At 43.2% G+C, this 19856-nt stretch overlaps 1 protein-coding gene across 2 annotated transcripts in view; it reads left to right on the top strand.

Annotated features, from left to right (window-relative positions):
- The window catches only part of rapgef2b (Rap guanine nucleotide exchange factor 2b), a 124906-nt gene that overhangs the window by 98823 nt on the left and 6227 nt on the right, over nucleotides 1-19856 (top strand). For both annotated transcript variants that reach the window (XM_080008289.1, XM_080008290.1), the window contains 17 exons: nucleotides 534-692; nucleotides 1668-1820; nucleotides 2283-2447; nucleotides 3254-3361; nucleotides 3488-3691; nucleotides 4534-4642; nucleotides 5362-5632; nucleotides 6412-6569; nucleotides 8456-8696; nucleotides 9330-9713; nucleotides 10566-10777; nucleotides 11134-11257; nucleotides 13384-13407; nucleotides 16124-16344; nucleotides 17029-17196; nucleotides 17999-18148; nucleotides 19302-19503. In XM_080008289.1, coding sequence (XP_079864415.1) covers nucleotides 534-692; nucleotides 1668-1820; nucleotides 2283-2447; nucleotides 3254-3361; nucleotides 3488-3691; nucleotides 4534-4642; nucleotides 5362-5632; nucleotides 6412-6569; nucleotides 8456-8696; nucleotides 9330-9713; nucleotides 10566-10777; nucleotides 11134-11257; nucleotides 13384-13407; nucleotides 16124-16344; nucleotides 17029-17196; nucleotides 17999-18148; nucleotides 19302-19503 — 3053 coding nt within the window. The remainder of the gene's footprint in view (nucleotides 1-533; nucleotides 693-1667; nucleotides 1821-2282; nucleotides 2448-3253; nucleotides 3362-3487; nucleotides 3692-4533; nucleotides 4643-5361; nucleotides 5633-6411; nucleotides 6570-8455; nucleotides 8697-9329; nucleotides 9714-10565; nucleotides 10778-11133; nucleotides 11258-13383; nucleotides 13408-16123; nucleotides 16345-17028; nucleotides 17197-17998; nucleotides 18149-19301; nucleotides 19504-19856) is intronic.

The following is a 19856-nucleotide window of genomic DNA, read 5'->3' on the forward strand; positions in this document are numbered from 1 at the left end:
TCACAGGAAATGAATGTGGAACTGACAGAATTTAACATTCCATCCATCCATCCGTACTCTTTAACGGATTGTTTCTGTTCGGGGTCGCAGGGAAGGTGATCATTAAATGTTCTACCAACTAGGGAAGAACTTATTTACGCACTTTTGGGCAGCCGGCAATCTCTGTCTTGATGCATGCAGTTTTAACAATACAATTATAGTGCGACACGAGAATGTTGATATATATATTATTCTTTCGCAAGATCAGTTAAAATATCTTTACATTAGGCATGGAAATGCATTAAAAATAAATATTTAAAAAATAATAACATAAAAAATGGATGGAAAAATTTAGCACCATTTGATTGTCGAATATTAATGAATATAAATGGCTGTTTATACACCTTGTTTTTTAATATATCCAGCACTTCCAACATCCGTATATACATATATTCATACTGTGATACTGGAAGATGTCTTCTTGTATGCATGATTTCAGAATACTCTCGTCTCTTTTGCTAATGCTCCTGATTCTTCATCTCCCCGCCCCCCAGTTGGACTCGTGGTCCGTGATCCTGAACGGCTCGGTGGAGGTGACGCACCCCGAGGGCCGGACAGAGATCCTCTGCATGGGCAACAGCTTCGGAGTGTCTCCCACCATGGAGAAGGAGTACATGAAGGGAGTGATGAAGACCAAGGTGGATGACTGCCAGGTAAATCCTCCTCACCCTCTGGGAAAAAAAAAACCATGAACAAAAGGCCTCAACCCAAGTCACAGATGACGTCTTGAATGTGCTTTAAATGTTCTCAAAGTACCGGCTTTGGACAAGAACAACTGCTTAATGGTGTCAAATGGGAATCTGAGAACCTGGTTGGAAAGATTATTGAGGGCAAGTGCTCTCATAACCTAGAAATATTTAGACTCGGTAGTCAAAATGGTGCAATACAACAAGAGTAGAAGTACAGAGTGCACGTCCCAGACTCTGGCTGAAACCAGAAATTGCCTTTGGCCACCGAGTGGTAATTTTAGTTACCGGCTGTAGCTCAGCTGTAGTGCCGGTTCGATCCCCGGGGCCCCTGAGGTGGCCTCGACCGAGGCACATGAGTGAGTGAATGAGGGCGAAAACAAGGCAACCATTGATTAACCAATCTTGTATTGACCAGCCGTTTAAAGTCACCTGTAATGTTCCACATTGATTTTATTGTCAATGTCATTTGACTTCAGCTTAAATGACTCTTTTTGACAAATCTGGTTTGATCTGCCTGCTGGGTCAACAATGTCAACGATGAGGAGAGCTGTCTATAGCGGTGTTTCTCAACATGGGGACGTCGGATCCCCGGGGGTCCTTCAAGAGGTTCCAAAATAATTGATAGTTCAACTTTTATTATTAAACATTATTTAATTTACAAGATGTTACCACCGAGAATGTACAATAATGAGTGCTTGGTTCCTAGTTGCACTGTTATCTAGATTATAGACACAAAATTTACACATATCTAACAATAAAAATCAGTGCAGATTTGAATCCCAGACATAAAATGGGGGTGCGTGGCCTCATGTGTATTAAATTGAGGATTGAGATCTATAGAAAGTTGAACTCTCGTTCTCAAACTGGCTGTGTTTCCCTATAGGGGGCGCTCTCTAAAACTCTGTAACTAACCCTATTGCTTTTCCCTGGTGGCTGCAGTTTGTGTGCATCGCGCAGCAGGACTACTGCTGCATCCTGAACCAGGTGGAGAAGAACATGCAGAAGGTGGAGGAGGAAGGGGAGATTGTCATGGTGAAGGAGCACCGAGAACTGGACCGTACAGGAACCCGCAAGGGACACATTGTCATCAAGGTGAGTCGACACTATCTAGTGCGCTGAGTTAGTATGTGAGCCTTCTTAATTTGTCCCAAACCGTAGTATGCATCAAATAGTTACATACTTAAGTAGGCTGGATTGTAGTACGTCAGACAAACATTGCGCAACGTACATAAATAAATATAAAGGAGGGACTTTTGAGAAGCAATTTGAATGATGGATTCCTCCTTGCAGGGTTTATTTTTCTATAATGTATGGGAAGAGGGTAATGTACCTCATAAACATTAAATTAATTCTGGTGGCATTATCCATAATAGAACGAACTGTAGCGTCATAGATAGATTGGTATATAACTGTGTTTGTCTTTGAAATATATTTTGTTAATAATTGATATGAGTCAGTCTAGTCTCGAGTCCAGTCGTACATTTTTCGATAAACATATATATTTTCTACCCGTCTCTCTCTCTCTCTCTACCCGTCTCCTCCCCCTCCTCCCAGGGCACCACTGAGCGTCTCACCATGCACCTGGTGGAGGAGCACTCGGTAGTGGACCCCACCTACATTGAAGACTTCCTGTTGACCTACAGGACCTTCCTGTCCAGCCCAATGGTGGTGGGCAACAAGCTGCTGGAGTGGTTCCACGACCCCAGCCTCAGGGACAAGGTGTGGCGCACGACTCAACCAGCGAACTTTAAAACGACTGGCGGAGCTGCCGTCAAGCTGAGCTGCTCGGAAAAATGCGCGGCGAGACTTGAAGAAGCGTCATGTTTAAAAAAAAAAATAATAATAAAATAAATCTCTCCAGAAACTAGTGCTGAACCCAACTCAGACACTCAAACACACTGTTTTTAACCCAAATACTGAAGGCATTGCATAGAATCACATATAAGATGTATCACGAAACATCAAAATCAAATCTGGAGCTTGTTTTCACTGAGACGTCGTCAGATGAAGGATGCTCCCCACAGAGCAGCAGGAAGCGGCTTCTGTTTCTCACTGATACATTATTCTTAAAATACACTAACTTTGTTGCTGTGTGTCTGTCGTGTGCACACGCATTTGCATGTGGTAGTTGAGGGACAAAAGCAGGAGGGAAACAACCTGCCCTACATCTGAGGAGTCACGCTGTTTGTTACGCTTTTCAGATGTTGTACTCAGTAGCCCACGTTGCAGCATTATTGATGTTGCCAATGATTAAAAGTTAATGATGGATGTAATGATGAATAATTATAGCAAGTAAACATATTAACAAACACATTTATTATATTGTATAAAATTATTAAAATAAAACGATGCCACATTTTTGCGAAATCCGTCAAAGTAGTGGGGAGAAATGGCAAAAAAGACTTGTATGCAGAAACTTCTCAAAGTGATCGGGCAACAGAGATGTTAAAAATACATAAATAAATAAATGAATTAAAAGATAAGTTGAACTTGAATTGAATTCCTCTTGTTTTGTGTGCTTCCAGGTTACGCGGGTAGTTCTTCTCTGGGTGAACAATCATTTCAACGACTTCGAGGGCGACACCGCCATGACTCACTTCCTGGAGGAGTTTGAGAACAATCTGGAGAGGGAGGTTCGTCCGAAGTCATCCGGCACACTCTTGTTTGACACTTAAGGAAGGAAACGGAAGGAAACATAATAATGACAGGGAATCAAAAAATCGGAACCGATGTTTGTTTGGCTCTGCGTGTGGTTACAGAAAATGTGCGGCCACCTCCGACTGTTAAACATTGCATGCGCCGCGAAGGCCAAGCCCCGGCTGGTGACGCTGACCAAGCCGTCCAGAGAAGCTCCGCTGGCCTTCAGCCTGCTGGGCGGCCAGGAGAAGGGCTTCCGCATCTTCATCGACGACGTGGAGCTCGGGAGCAAGGCAGCGGAGGCCGGCCTGAAGCGAGGAGACCAGGTCAGGAAAAAAACACATACCACAAATGAACATACCACATAAACATACTTAATGATCAGAATTGACATCCGGTAGATGATGCTTTATTGCAAAGGAGGGCCGGACGGAATGGAAATATGTGTCATCATGATTATCATTGCGAATTTTAAAGTGGTAATCCATGAGAATATTTTGTTGAAAAAAAATATCTTTTACACTTTGTTTCGCTGGCGCTCAAGGACACAGCCTTTCAATGTGTTTGCATGCATATGCTGTCTCCATTGTCAGTGGCAGGGTCCGCCTTATATGAAGGCCAAGATTGTGCACGTGCAAGAAATGGAAAAATACAGCATTGTAGTTTTGAAGGGAATTCTGGGACTTGTGGTATAATCCACCCGGTAGAGACGGATTTTGACACTTTACGTATCCTTTATCAAATCAATCTTTATTTTTAGAGCACTCTAAAAGAACAAAAACTATTTTGCTTCAAAGTGCTTTACAGAGGGGCAAAGAGGGGCAGGGATGCAAAAAAAAGATTTGAGTTAAAAATATAAAACACAACACGGGGTGCATACAGATGGTCATTTAAAAGATGTAAAACCGGGGGAGTGGATTAATCATTCATGATTCAAGATTAAAAAAAAAAAAAAAGTGCTTTTGTCGGCTTTAAAAAGATTTGAACAAAGTCGGCGCATCGGACATTTTCGGGAAGGTTGTTCCGGGGTCTTGGGGCTCCGTCACCAAAATGTTTCTGACGACACCGCTTATCGTGAGGAAGGCCTCGGCACTCCTTTCTGGAGACGCGATGGGCCCATTTTGACCTTCTCCTCGGGCTCCGCCCTCTCTCCTCTAACCCGTCTCAGATCTTGGAGGTGAACGGGCAGAACTTTGAAAACGTCCAGCTCATCAAAGCCAACGAGATTCTGAAGAACAACACACACCTGTCCATTACTGTGAAAACCAACCTGTTAGGTGAGACATTATGTAAGGCCCACTTTTTGATTCCCTTTATTATAATGTATTTTGTTTTGCTTGATTGTCATGTTTTATATTTAGTGGTGGATACTCTTTGACAGAGTGCGTGTGGCTTGATGTTTTGTGCAACATTACATTTCTGCAACATTGATGATATTGGACTTCTTATAATGCTGTTCACTGTCGCTGTGATGGCAAATATGTCCTCAGGCTTTGTTGCAACAGTATTATTAGAATTATTATTTATAATACATTATATTTACATTTATTCATTGATCAGATGCATTGGAGCAACCACAAATTTAAGCGCATGAGCACCTGTTTATAAATTCAATCAGAATAAAAGTTGGGTTCTGAGAATTATTATTGTGTAGAATTATTATTATTATTTATTGTTATAAAAGAATGTATATATATTTTTTATATTATTATTTATATTATTCTATTTTTCTGCCACTGTATTCGTCCCTGTTAAAACTGATTTATCCTGTTTCGGCTTAAAACCAATATTTAGTGATATTTTGTGCTGAAAATTAGTTTTTTTTATATATTTTTTATATTTTTCAAATTACACACGTTTTTGACGTTTCTAAGAAGAAATAAGAAAATAGTTCCTTATTGAACTCTTTGCTCACCATTAGTCAGCTTCTCTGTGGTGTTTCTCCTCTAAAAGATAACTTATCTTCACCCAGTCCCTGGTGGTTCTCTCTCCTCAGTGTTTAAGGAGCTTCTCACGCGACCGGAACACGAGGTGGACGGCGACGAGGAGCCCGAGAGGAAGAACGGAGCGCCGCACCTGCCCAAGATCGGCGACATCAAGAAGGCGAGCCGCTACTCCATACCCGACCTGGCGGTGGACGTGGAGCAGGTGATCGGGCTGGAGAAGGTCAGCAAGAAGGCCAAGGCCAACACGGTGGGCGGTCGCAACAAGCTGAAGAAGATCTTTGACAAGACGCTCACCAGCATCCTACCTCCAAAACCCTACAAGTAACTATCGCCACGGCAGCACTTTTTTTTTTAAGTAGAAATGAGTGTACAAAACGTGTGTGTGAACATTTGTTTTGGCATTAATTAAAGGAATACGTATTTTTTAACCTAAACCTTGAATTGATTCAGTACTGAGAGAAAGGCTTCTGCCGAATGCCCGCTGGCGGGATCGGTTCATTAATACTATTAGATGATCATGTCAATATTTCCATTAAAAGTCATCAAGATGTCTGTTCTTTATGGGAATGTGGATGTTAAGTTATTATTATTATTTTTTTTATATTAAAGTCCTCTCTTGGACGACTAAACAGTCTGTTTTTCCTGCTTGTAGCAAGAAGTTGAATTACCAAACCCCTGTCACAATGAGTTTTAACCTGTTTATTACTCAGCATAAACATTTGACATTATCCCGACCATTTTCCTGATTATAACTCACATTTTCTGATTTATTATTCCATATTGTCTCTATTTTTGGGTTCTATAGAATTTCAATGATATGCCGAGGAACCTCCTTAAGAAGGTGTTACCTCACTCGCCGTATTTCGTATGCGCTAATTCCAGTTGAAAATGGCAGAAGCTCCATCGCTTTAACACAGAATTAACAAACACAAAATACGCCAAGCTTGGATAACTTTGCCAGAAATCATGTTTCTAATGCATGTGCCAATAAAAAGTCACTCCGTTGATTCAAACTCTTTCACGTGCGAATGTCGCCCCCTGCCTCTCGCCGACAGAGCTTCTCCCTTACCCCTCCCGTCCTCTCCCTCTCGTTTGCACAGCGACGTGGGCGTCGGCCAGTCGCAGGACGACAGCATCGTGGGGATGAAGCAGTCCAAGCAGATCCCGCCAGCGCTGCCCGTCAGCGGGAACCTGTCCTCGTCCAACCCCGACCTGCTGCAGTCCCACCACCGCATCCTGGACTTCAACAACCAGCCAGGTGAGGTGCTGGAAGATCAGCCGCTGCTCCGCTTCAATGACTTCATTCATTTCCAAATGGGTCCCACTTGTTTCCAGATGATTTGAACTTATTTTGGAATGCTCGGAACCTGTAAAGTTCTATTGGAAACCCACCAGAGCTTTGCTTTATTGCTTAATTTAAACCACAAGGCACTGCCGGTTCATACAATATATACAGTATACACATATCGAAATATTGACCTTAGGGCTGGATGCTAAGTGGATGTTGTACAGTCTTTCAGTGCTGTCACACCCTCATGTCATTTATAATTATTATAATAATAATAACTTTTATTTGTATAGCACCTCTCATACACAACATGCGACTCAAAGTGCTATACATTAATAGCTATCAAATTCAAATTATTTAAATTTGTAAAAAACATCATTATATTAAACAAATTCTCATATTATTATTATTATTATTATTATTATTATTATTATTATTATATTAATAATAACAATGATGATGATGGATAAAAAACCTAAGAAGCAAAGTGCATTTTTTTAAAATAAGTGAATATTATACTCAAATGATGATCATTATGTCTGAGTTATTGGTCTCAAATTAATAATGTTGAATTATTCCAAGCAAGACTCAAATAATTATCTAAACAACCCTCACAGTAGTTCTGAGATCACCTTAAATATCTTAATATTTGATGTCGACTTTAACCAGACTTGAATTCAAGTTGTTATCAGGTTTCAAGGTATAATCCCAATCTCCATCCTCCTAACTCTGTGGCTCACACTGTTTGTGTCCTGCAGCTCCGGTCGCAGCCAGTAAGTATCTACATCCACCTCCACCTCCACATCCACTTCCACCTGCTCCAGTAGCAGCTCTTACACTCTGCATCATGGTCTGCAACACGGTGCACTCCAAACCCACACTGATTCCAGAGTGGGGAGTCTGTTTCTCAGTGCTGTTAGTGCCTCGCTCAGGCCACTTCTGATCTATTGTGTATATTTCTATTTGCAAACAGGATTTGTTTTTCCCCACAGAAAAACAAATCCTTTCTTCTGCTAGATTTTACTGAACTTTGCTCGGTCTGGACTGACAGCACTGCGCTGACTCGCTGCCGTTTAATTTCTAATGCTAATCCTGGTCATGTGACCGGTTGAGGGGCTGATGCTGCGTTCCCATTGGTTCACTTACTCACTCACAACTGGCTACGTTTTTAAATCTATATAGTTCACTACTCCCTGCGTAGTAAAATCTTAGTAAAATATATTTTTTACTAAGCAATATCATATTTGACCACTTATTGAGGTCTATTTTGGGCATTACTTTTAGTGGTATATATCGACCTAGTGAATACATTTTTTCCCACCCCAGTGAAACCTGATTCATGGTCCTGCGTCAAAGATACGTACATAATTCTGTCAAATCCTGACTAACATTAAACTGACAATCTGTACAGAATCGGCGATGCAAAAAAACCCATAAATGCTCGCTTTTGGATTCAGAAGTACATTTCAGGCTTCAGTCCACTTTGTAGTGAAGAAGTGACTTTGGAACGTAGCCCGCACTGTTTGGTGATGGCACTGTCACAGAAGTTCGGGAAACTGGGCATGGCACTGTTGTGATCAATGTCGGTGATTTTAACTCTTGTTTATTGTTGCTTAAATCAGACACTTCAATTCAAGGTGCTGGGTTTTGAATCAATATGATTGGCCTTTGGAGATTTATCGCCGTGTAATCGTCATATAGCCTACTCATGATAAAATGAATCAAATCTCTCATGATTCAAGGTCTAAAAATATTGGGATTTCTGAACGATATGAATAATCGTCTGAGATGAATGAATATGTATTGAGTGTTATCTTAAGTAGTGTGTCATTAATCAGGTGTCACTCTTTCCTCAGACATGTCGGACCAGGTGCTGAGGGTCTTCAAGGCGGACCAGCAGTCCCGCTACATCATGATCGGGAAGGACACCACGGCCAAGGAGGTGGTGGCTCAGGCCATCCGGGAGTTCGCCCTGACAGCCGCGCCCGAGGCCTACTCGCTGTGCGAGGTGTCGGTCACGCCGGAGGGCGTCATCAAGCAGAGGCGGTTACCAGAGCAACTGTCCAAGCTGGCCGACCGGATCCAGCTGAGCGGCAGGTGAGAGTAGATCAGAGCCTCAGAGTCTGCGTTTTCGGCTGTCCGACTCGTCTTGTTCACCCTTTATATAGTATCGCTATCTCAAGAGTCTTAGATGTACGAAGTCCCCAGTTACAGGGGGAGTCACTGCAAAGACACGATGAACTTGTTTAACTGATAAAGCCTCTAATCTCTAATTAGCACAAGCTGCAGTATTGTTTATTGTATATAACAAGGATCCCCGTTAGCTAGTGTTCCTGGGGTCCAAGACAACATGACACTCTGACACATGGATATTGGAAAACAACAGCAAACAAAACATGAAGTGATAAAATAACCCAGTAAAACAAGCTAAACCAGCAAAGACAGAAAGATGACGATGGTTACCACAAATTGAAGGTAACACATGGCTCTGAAGGTGCCATTTCCACCTGACATGGAGGTACAGTGATCTGCCCCTCTGAGCTGTAAACTAGCAAAGAGAACAAAGAGAACACTCACTACACGTAGAGAGCCGGTTGAGCTCATTTTAATCTGAAGGTTAAAAAACAAAACAAAAAAAGACTTGTATGCAGAGACTCAGGGTGGAAAGTTCCTTCAAAGCAAACTCGGACGTCAGCGTTCCAACCCCCTCTCTCCTCAACGCGCCTCCAGGTACTACCTGAAGAGCAACATGGAGACAGAGACCTTGTGCTCGGACGAGGACGCCCAGGACCTCCTGCGCGAGGCTCAGATCTCCCTGCTGCAGCTCAGCACGGTGGAGGTGGCCACGCAGCTCTCCATGCGCGCCTTCGAGCTCTTCTGCGCCATCGAGCCCACCGAGTACATCGACGACCTGTTCAAGCTGCGCTCCAAGGCGGGCTCGGCCAGCCTGAAGCGCTTCGAGGAGGCCATCAACCACGAGACCTTCTGGGTGGCCAGCGAGGTGACGCGCGAGCCCAACCAGCTGAAGCGCATGAAGACCGTCAAGCACTTCATCAAGATAGCCCTGCACTGCCGCGAGTGCAAGAACTTCAACTCCATGTTCGCCATCATCAGGTGAGGGGAGGGGAGTCACCTGGCACTGCTGTAGGGCAGAGGTTCTCAAACTTTTTGGCTGGCGACCCCTAAAGGGAAAAACAAAAAACAACAAACAAAAAACTCACCGATGTTCGGTCTCACAACAGCATAGTTTAGTACACGTCCAAACCTCCATGGAGTTGGCGCCTCAAGTGATTCCAATTAGAATAAATTAATTGCCATTTGTGCTGCGTTTGTGGCATATAATTCAGTTATAATTTTCTGTAAAAATTATAATTAAATGATATTTTTTACGGCACAAATGCAGCACGAATTTTGTGCCGCTATGGTTTTTGATCTATTTGACATAATATTTCATGGGCTGTTATGTAAGGTTGCACCCCGCCGTCGTCCATAACGCTCGATGGGCGACCCAACGTCCCGATTTGACGTCATTTTGACCAATTATCTCTATGGTAACGGGGACGCTCCGTGAAGCCGTGCACGCACGCACGCACGCACACACACACACACACACACACACACACACACACACACACACACACACACACACACAGAAAATGTAGCCTACTAGTTATTCGTTGTACATCTCCGGAAGAATTTAACTGAGAGAATTATCTCTGCAATTGTATTTTTATTTTTGTAAAATATTATTTCATTAAAGAAAAACACATTTTCCTTCATTTTGTACATCTTCAGAAAATCAACCAGATCGCGGTGTCTCACCAGATTCCATCATGGTCCATTATTACTTGTTGGATATCTTTTCACGTCATGTCTTGTATATCAGTAGTGAGACACATTTGGTGCAGTCCTACCTGTACGAGTCAACTAAACGGACGTGATCCCCCCCCCCCTCCTCCCCCGCAGTGGTCTGAACCTGGCCCCGGTCTCCAGGCTGAGGGGGACGTGGGAGAAGCTTCCCTCCAAGTATGAGAAGCTGTTCGGCGACCTGCAGGACCTGTTCGACCCCTCCAGGAACATGGCCAAGTACCGCAATGTGCTCAACAACCAGAACCTCCAGCCGCCCATCATCCCGCTGTTCCCCGTCATCAAGAAGGACCTGACCTTCCTGCACGAGGGTACGGGGGGGCCCACGGGGCCCATTGTGCAAAAATAAACACGGAATGATTTTTACTTTCTGAACCTGGAACGTTCCATCTCTTGTGACTTAAAACATGCAGCTTTAAATGTCCACTTCAGCAAAGGCATACGCCCTCACCAGTCACATTTTAGAATTTTTTAGGTGGTGTGTTTTTGTTATAATGGTCAAAATAAGGAATTATCGATAAGTTATTATCTGGTGAAAGAATCCATCCCTCAACCTATTGGTTCTGAGGCTTATTTAGCATTTGATAAACAATAAGTGGTTATTCTGTATGTATATATTTTTTTATTTTTGTAATAAATTCTCTCCCCGTCTCCCTCCGCCCTCCAGGCAACGATTCCAAGGTGGACGGCCTCGTCAACTTCGAGAAGCTCCGGATGATCGCCAAAGAAATCCGCCACGTGGGTCGCATGGCCTCCGTCAACATGGACCCCGCCCTGATGTTCCGAACCAGGTACGCAAGCTTCCGGGAGCAGCCCCGTTCCTGGACCAATGCTCCTCCACCCCCCCCCCCCCCCACCCCACCCCTGTAGGTCCGATCAGCACCACCGCAACCCCCACCCCCACCCCACCATCCCCAACCTATACTAACTTGAACGACTGAGCGCCCCCTGGTGGACGGGGCGCTCTAGAGTTTCTCAGGTTTCTGTGTCCAGCTTTTCTCCAGCAGCTGCTTCTCTCCGGCAACTGTTTCCCCGAATAAAGTGTTTGGTGTACGATGTGCGTTGTGCTGCTGTTGACTACGGATGTGCAAAAGTTATTACTAGAATTGTTATTATTGTTATTATTATTATTATTATTATTATTATTATTATTATTATTTTATAACAGCCATCTAGCTGGTGGGCAGACTGAATGACAAAAAGTGAACACAGAAAGGCAAATTATAAGATAAACCTATTAGGGCTGGAGGCAAAATGACATCATCTCATAAATCTGAATCTGAAAAAAAAACGAGCATAAGCTTTTCACTTTGATAAATATTGTCAATTGCATTTTAGAAAGCAACTGTTCTGTCGAGATCAGGGGTTACCAAACTTTTCCATGGCCCCTAGGCAGATTTAAAGGTCCCATGTTATACTCCCTTTCAACAAGTCTTTGAGGTTATTTGCTGAAAATACCGCTCAGATTATGCATTTCAGCCATTCTAACATGCCTGTATGTCCCTCCTGTTCTCAACGGGCTGCTTTTGCGTGTGTTTGTTGCTTTAAATGCAGATGAGCTGCTGCTCCCCACGGACCACTCCAGAACTGTTTGTGGCTATATCACCCTGTTATGCACAGGGCTTTTTTTTGTCTCGTTCAATTAGGAAATGGAGGAAATAAATACATCTACAATTAAAACTCACGGTTTTTATTGGTTTTGGTTGGAGTGATCCGCAGCGATTCGCACAACGGAGCTCTGATCCCATGGTGCACCGCAACCTTTGTTTTATTAATGTTTTTAGAAAGGTTAAAAATACAGGAGATTTATGGGAAAATATTTAAACGGGAGGACAGCGGGAGAGAAGGGTAAAATACGGGAGAATCCCGGAAAAAAAAAGGAAGGGTTGACAGGTATGCACAGTTATTTTTTAAATACTTACATCGTCTGTAGTTTTGATACGGACAGTTGGTATTGATTCCTCTTTCTTTTAAAAGATTTGTGCTGGTCTGTGCAGCCAACAACAGAGCAGTTCCCATGATTAGCTCCCAGCTTCGACATAATGCCAGCGTGTCCGGCGCATGCGCGAAAAAATAATGGCACACCTTCATAAAGGTATTTCTCAAGTCCTGGAGGGAGGTACTCAGAATGCGCGGGAAAAAAAATGACACACCTTCATAAAGGTCTTTCTCAAGTCCTGGAGGGAGGTACTCAGAAGGGCGTGGTCTGCCCATCTCATTCCATTAAGTCCCCATTTGACGTAGGAAGAGGAGGCAAATCCGAGCGGCTCGTTGAATCCCATGTTTTCTGAGATAGGAAGCCCAAAACAAGCTGACTGGGTTGGCTTATTTCACAGTTTGTGTGTTAGTAGTTCTATCCGAGACACACATGTATGTGCACAAGCACTGAGAAGGTGATTTCTTTTCATATGTCCCCTTATACCTTGCTGACAAAAAGTTTCAAAACAAAAACAACTCCACGTTAGTGAGGTTGAGTGAGGGGGGAAAAAACGTGTAAAAATAATAATAGTTAAATATTACAAAAAAAGAAATAATAATTTTGCTGCGGCCCCCACGATTCCTTTGAGGTCCCCGAGGGGGCAGCGGTTTGGGTACCTCTGGTATAAATAACAGACAGAATAAATAATGAGGCTGAAATCTTAAGTTTCCATAGAAACGGCACATCCCTGGTGTTGACATGTCTTCCCCTCTGGCGATGTTTCTCTTCCTGTCGGTGATCATGTGACTTCCTGTCCTCAGCCGCCGCTGTGGTTCTTTTGGTGAATTTGCTTCTCTCTGGTGAACTTGGTGCTCTTTCCTGTCCTAAGCTTGTCTTCTCCTTCTCCCTCTCTTCTCTCTCCATCCAACCCCCCCCCCCACGCTGCTCGCCGTTCACGCCCCGCCCACCCACCACCCCTCCATCCCTCCATCCCTGTAGGAAGAAGAAATGGCGAAGTTTAGGGTAAGTTCTGTGGCCTTTATGACCTTTCTGCCTTCCCCGCATCATCACCTCTTTTTTTCCGCTGCCCGTTTTGCTCGTTCTGCCTTTCCTGAACGCCTGCTTTTGATTAACTCTTTCAGTCCCGATGTGATATTTGCCAACATCAGCCCCAGAAGGTTCTGCAGATCAGGTTATTGATCTCCATATTAACCCTCAACACTGAAATGTTTTTTATGGGAGAAATTTACAAATATATAATAAATATACAATAAATAAAAAAAATGGAAAGGATTAATAAATACTACAGATGTAGTTATTTTTCTGTTTTTTGCGTACCGATTTGTAGATTAAAGTATTTATTCATCTTTTACCATTTGTATTTCAATTGAATTGAATCATATTTATTTTCTGAATTGGGACACGTAATTCCTCCCATAGTTTCTTTGCTTTTCCCACCTCAAGTTATTCATTCAAACCAAACAGTGAGTGTTAATGGCGGCTTTATGTTGGCAAATGTGACTGTTTTTGATATATGTTTGACTCACTGAATGCACGCACTTCAGTTTGTTTGCTGTTTTACTTGGAGATTTATTTTGCCCCAGTTTGAGAGTGACGTCTGACCATTAAACCTTTGACGTCAAGTCAGTATTTGCTGAACCCGCTTTACATTTCAGCACTCGGGTCAGATCCCTGTGTGTGCACGGAGCTTTCACTGAGTGACTCATTAAGTGTATTTACAGTCAATCTCGTGGGTGGACTCACGTCAGTGTGAGCTCCATGCAACAGCGCAAACAGAGATAACATCACATAATAAAATGTAATTGCCGCTCTTAGTGCTTTGCTCCGTGGGCTCAGATCCAGAGTCTGAAATGTAAACTGTGAAGAGTGATGGCAGGGCTGGGCAATATGGATGAATTGATCACAGAATTTTAGGTGTTCTTATTGTCTTTATACCAGGGGTTTCCAAACTGGGGTCTGTGCCCCCCCCCCTAGTGGTCATCGATGGAGTTGCACAAGGGTCACAGCATCATTTTATATATATGTTTTTATCTTATTGTTTTACATGATCCGAATATATTTTATGAAAAAATATACAATAAAAAGACATGTAAAACTGGAAAATAAACAAAATAATATTATAACCAACTTTTTTATGGCCTTGCCGTAAAAATAGACCCCTGATTTATACTACAAAATTGGAAATCATGATATTTTTATATTTTAATTTAATGATCATATGATGCCACTGCCATTCATAATATTAGTAGTAGTAATAACAATAATAATAATAATTATTATTATTATGATGATGATATTGACTTATTGCCCAGTCTGAAATGACACTCCATTACCCTGCTCCCCCCTGCTGGCCAACCGACTCCCGCTCCAGTATCTTTTTGGTTGATGTTTTTTTACCCCGGTTCAAATAAGCTTTATTGACATTGCTTTAAAGTGTACACTATACATAACCAACGTATAAGGAACAATATTTATTATTTCAAATAACAAAAGAGCAGTAAAAAGAAATTGAACTCTTCATCCCTCGCTCCCCTCCTCCTCCTCCTCCTCGCTCCCGCTGTTTGGAATGCCCGGAATGTTCTGAGATTAACTGCCTCAAGCGGCTCCCTGCATGTCTGAGTGGAAACGCAACGCAACACGCACGCACGCGCACACACACACACACACACACACACACACACACACACACACACACACACACACACACACACACACACACACACCAACTAGTCTGGTCTGTGGTTGAAGTGTGCTGGGGATCACAAGCTCGACCCCCAGCTGTGCATGAGACGACACGTGCACCCATGCATGGTGGCTGCACATCATTCTCCATAGCGCGATAAACATTTGCATTGCTTGTTTTGGGATGTGGTGTGAAGTGATGCTTCTATTCTACATCTTTTATACGTCAGCAAGTTATAAAAAAAAAAAAAAGTCAATATAAACCTGAGAAATGCATATGACAGGTCAAAAACGACCCGACTTAAAGTGAGTTTTGTTTGTATATATAAGTTAGTACATATAGCAATTTTTGATGTATAAATAGTTAGTAATAATACAGTAGTAGTAGTAATACAATAATTAGTTATCAATTGATTATCACGGGGTCATTTCTGACTCAGCATATGCATTCTTGGACAGGGAAAGGGGTTTGAAGTTATTATTATTCACCACACGGGGTATAATCGTGGTCTCTCTTGCAAAAGAGAAAAAATAAAAAATAAAAAAAAATAAAAAATGTTTAACCCCAACATGAAAGTGGATTGTTGAGTTGAAAGCACAGCAATGTAACCAACTCACAAACCAAATAGAACAACCACGAATACATGTCGTCGAAGTTTATGGCCAGTGAACGTGCATTATCAGAGGAGTAAGGGGAGGAGATACCAGAACACACACACACACACACACACACACACACACACACACACACACACACACACACACACACACACACACACACACACACACACACACACACACACACACAAACACACACTCATCCCTCAACATCATATTCATGATCGTCTCTCCTCTTTGTTTTCATGTGTATGCGTGTGCATGTTTTGGTTTGTCTCTGTCCAACGGTTCGTTCGTCTTTTTATGTTTGCTTACGTGTTCTGTATGTCTGGAAACGTGTGTGTGTGTGTGTGTGTGTGTGTGTGTGTGTGTGTGTGCGCGTCTGCGTGTGTGTGTGCGCGTCTGGGTGTGGGGTTAGGTCTCTCAGCCAGGGCAGTGCGAACGCTGCCGTGCTGGACGTCAACCAGACGGGGCACAAGAAGCGCGTGCGGCGCAGCTCCTTCCTGAACGCCAAGAAGCTGTACGAGGACGCGCAGATGGCCCGCAAGGTGAAGCAGTACCTGTCCAACCTGAGCCTGGAGACCAATGAGGAGAGCCTGCAGACACTGTCCATGCAGTGCGAGCCCTCCATCACCACACGTGAGCACACGCTTAGAAATGAGTCTTCAAATATTTTGTAATGTCGTACATTTTTTATTATTATTTTGAGCTTTTAGTTTAATGAGTTTTTGGCCATTAAAAAAAACAAAACACATTAGTATTGTACATTAATATATTGTATATTTTTTATTTTATTTTAAAAATGGATTTCAGTTCAAATTTTCCTGACTTTTCTTTTTGAATTTATTCTAATATTGAAGATGCATTTAAAAAAATTCTGACTTACTACTTAGTGAAATACTTTCTATTTTAAAAATCTTAGGTCAGTTTGGTTTTAGTTCCACCTGAATTTTCTTAAATGGCGGACAAACAAACACGCCCTGAGAAAACAGTTTCATGTGCAGGTTCCACTTCCATTTTTTCACAATCGGAATAAAAATATTTATAACCAATGAAACAAAACAATGCAGAAGTGAAGATAATGTTGATTTCATGGCTGTTAATTATAGAAAGTTGTGTCATCACTTTCATGAACAAACAAATTTTTTTTTGTTTGTTTTAGATTGGATTTTATCTCAGCAAACACCGAAATCTCAAACAAAGGAGTTTTGATTCCGCTTTGCGTCTTTCCCAGAAGCGCCCTGGTTTAATAAAGAACAAAGTGGCAATCGTGGTGGTTCTGTTGTGAAATTCCTCCGTCTCTTCCCCCCTCGTCCATCCCAGTGCCCAAGAACGCCGGCGGGAAGCGGCCGGACACGTCGCCCGTGGTGTCGCGAGCGGCCAGCCAGCAGAGAGGTCAGCTGGCAAAGGGAAACCAGGCCCTGCAGGTCCCCTCTGTGGCCCTTTACCCCTCCAGGAAGAAGGTCCCCGTCAAAGACCTCCCTCCATTTGGTGAGATCCAGACCACGGCACAACAGCATCTGGAAGCACATCCATGTTTGAATTGAATTCATTTTTCAAGGTTTTCAACCAATGAAACAATGTCTTATTACTTTTTGAGTATGAAAAAATACCAGTTAGTCACTAGCTTTTCCCTATTTTTCACACTTTTAAAAACAGGGAAGAGTGTGTGGTTTGGAGTTTGTTTAGATCTGGCATTACTGATATAATGGTGCCTTTGTGTATAAATGAACAGACATCTATGATAAGGGAAACTATGTTTAAGATAAAGAGTTGACTGGTGCATATTTCTATGATTACTTATTATTATTATAATTATCATCATTATTATTATGACTAACTTAAACTATAGAACATATTCAAAATAAGACATTAACACACTATAAGCACATCATCATTATCTGTATAAAAGAGAGATATTTCCCCGTCACAGATTGGTGATTTAGCCGTAAAATAACTGTGTTCTCGGGTTTAAATCACGAGTGTCAGTAGCTGTGCATTTAAATAGTAAATGTGATTTATAATGTGTTTTACAACCCTCATCAGTCCACTCCCGTCCTTTGCTCTGCTCGTAAATCTTCAGACAATAGAGCAGCATGACACTCCCTCATCCCAGCCTGAACGTTATCACCGCTGCCTCTGCAGGCTGTCTCGGGAACTGCAGCTAAAACATTGTTGTTATTTTTATTATTATTATTATTATTATTATTATTGTTATTATTATTATTATGACATTAGTAGCACTTTGTTTATTCATTTTATTTAACGTATTATATTGTTTTTGCTTGCTCAGGCACCAGTTCGCCTCAGTCCCTAAAGAAGATTCTGTCCCTGTCGGAGGAAGGCAGCGACAGGCATCGCCGGCAGCCAGAGGACACCATGTCCAACGCCTCGTCGCAGCTCTCCTCCCCCCCTACGTCCCCCCAGAGCTCGCCCAAGAAGGGTAAGCGCATAATCCCCCCACTCCCCCGCCTTTTTCATCTTCCTCCCCCGTTCACCACGGTCTGAACGCCATGCGCTGCGGCCGCCCTCCGCTGGATCAGTACGCACACTGCTGTCGGTGTCTTGTAGTTTCACCACATGAAGCGTCTTCCTTCTAAAAAAAAATCCCCCGATTCCAATAAAATAGGTTTTGATCCAGAACCCAGAAGGTTTTATGATTAATGGTGAATTGACGCGAGTTGGGCGGGGTTTCGTGTCCGTGGTGTTATAGAGACCGATTTTAGCCAGATAATAATATCCTTAAATCCTTCACAGCAGCGTCATGTAGTAGTGTAGCTGTAGAGTGCACACAGAGCTGTAGTCTAAAAAGGAATACACCGCACAGTTTGACATATTTCTCAGCAACAGACAACCACATTCTCAATTTGCAATCGTTTGAATTTTGGCTAAATTTGGGGGCAAGGGCTGAAAGATTTGTCAGGACAAAGGCAAGTAGATCTATCTGCGAATCTCCAACGGAAGCATCAACATTATGTTCTGATGTCACCGCAGAATTAGATCGCACTTTAATTTATGAGACACCATGGACGGAGTGGACAGATTACCGGACTTCATTTTCCCTCATGTTGCTCCAGATCTGGCCCAGTTACTTGGGATTTGTGTCCATCCTTTCTGCAAATAACATCAGAAATGTCTTTTTTATTTTGAAAAGTATTTAAAAAAATAACTGGAAATGAACTTGAAGATACTTGCAGACGTAGAATAATTGAACTAAATGGAGATTATTACTTTGCCAACTGTCTGGAGGAATGGTGTCTGACTGATGAACCTTCTCTCTCTCCTCTCTCTCTTCTCCCCTCCTCTGCTCCCCATCTTGACCTGCTCTCTCCTCCTCTCCTCTCCTCTCTCCTCCCTTACTCTCCTACCCCCACCCCCATCTCCTCCTCTCGTGCCCTCTCTTCTTGCCCTGTCTCCTCCATCTCTTCTCCTCGCTCCTCTCCTCCTCCCGTTTCTCCATCCTCCCGCGTCCTTTCCTCCTCTCCTATCCACTCCTCTCTCTCGTTCCCTCACCTCCATCTTCTTCCACTCCCCCGCTCTCCTCCTCTCTTCCGTCCTTCTCCCCCACTCACCCCACCCTGCCCCTCCCTCTCCAGGCTTCCCCAGGATGGGGGACGTCTACTCGGACTCAGGTCACAGTGAGATCTCCTCTCGCTCCAGCCTGGTCAGTAACTCCTCCTTCGACATGGCCCAGGAGGAGAGGAGGCTCCGGCACTCTGGGGGCGGCGGGGAGTCCCACGCCGGGGGCCCGAGGCTGGAGAGACGGGCCACCACTGACCCCGACCAGTACAGTCTGGGGTACGGGGAGCAACACCATGTTTTTAAAGCTCTTTAACAATTGAATATTACATTTCATGGATTCTGAGGCAAGTCTGTGTGAACTGGGCTTTAAGATGTCCTCTCTTGTCTCCTTTCCTCTTCTCTCCTCATCTCCTTTCTCTTTTCCTCTCCTCCTGTCTTCCATGTCTTCCATGTCTCTCCTCTCTCGTCCCTCCACTTATCCTCCCCTCCTCCCTCCTCCTCCCGTCCTCGCTTGTCTTTTCCTCCTGTTTTCCTCTCCTCTCCTCCACTCCTCTGTCTTCTTTTCCTCTTGTCTCTCTCCTCCTCTCCTCCTTTTCTCTCCTCCCCTATCCTCTGTTTCTTCCTCTTTT

This window comes from Zeus faber (assembly GCF_960531495.2).
Source record: "Zeus faber genome assembly, chromosome: 10".
Taxonomy (NCBI): Eukaryota; Metazoa; Chordata; class Actinopteri; order Zeiformes; family Zeidae; genus Zeus; species Zeus faber.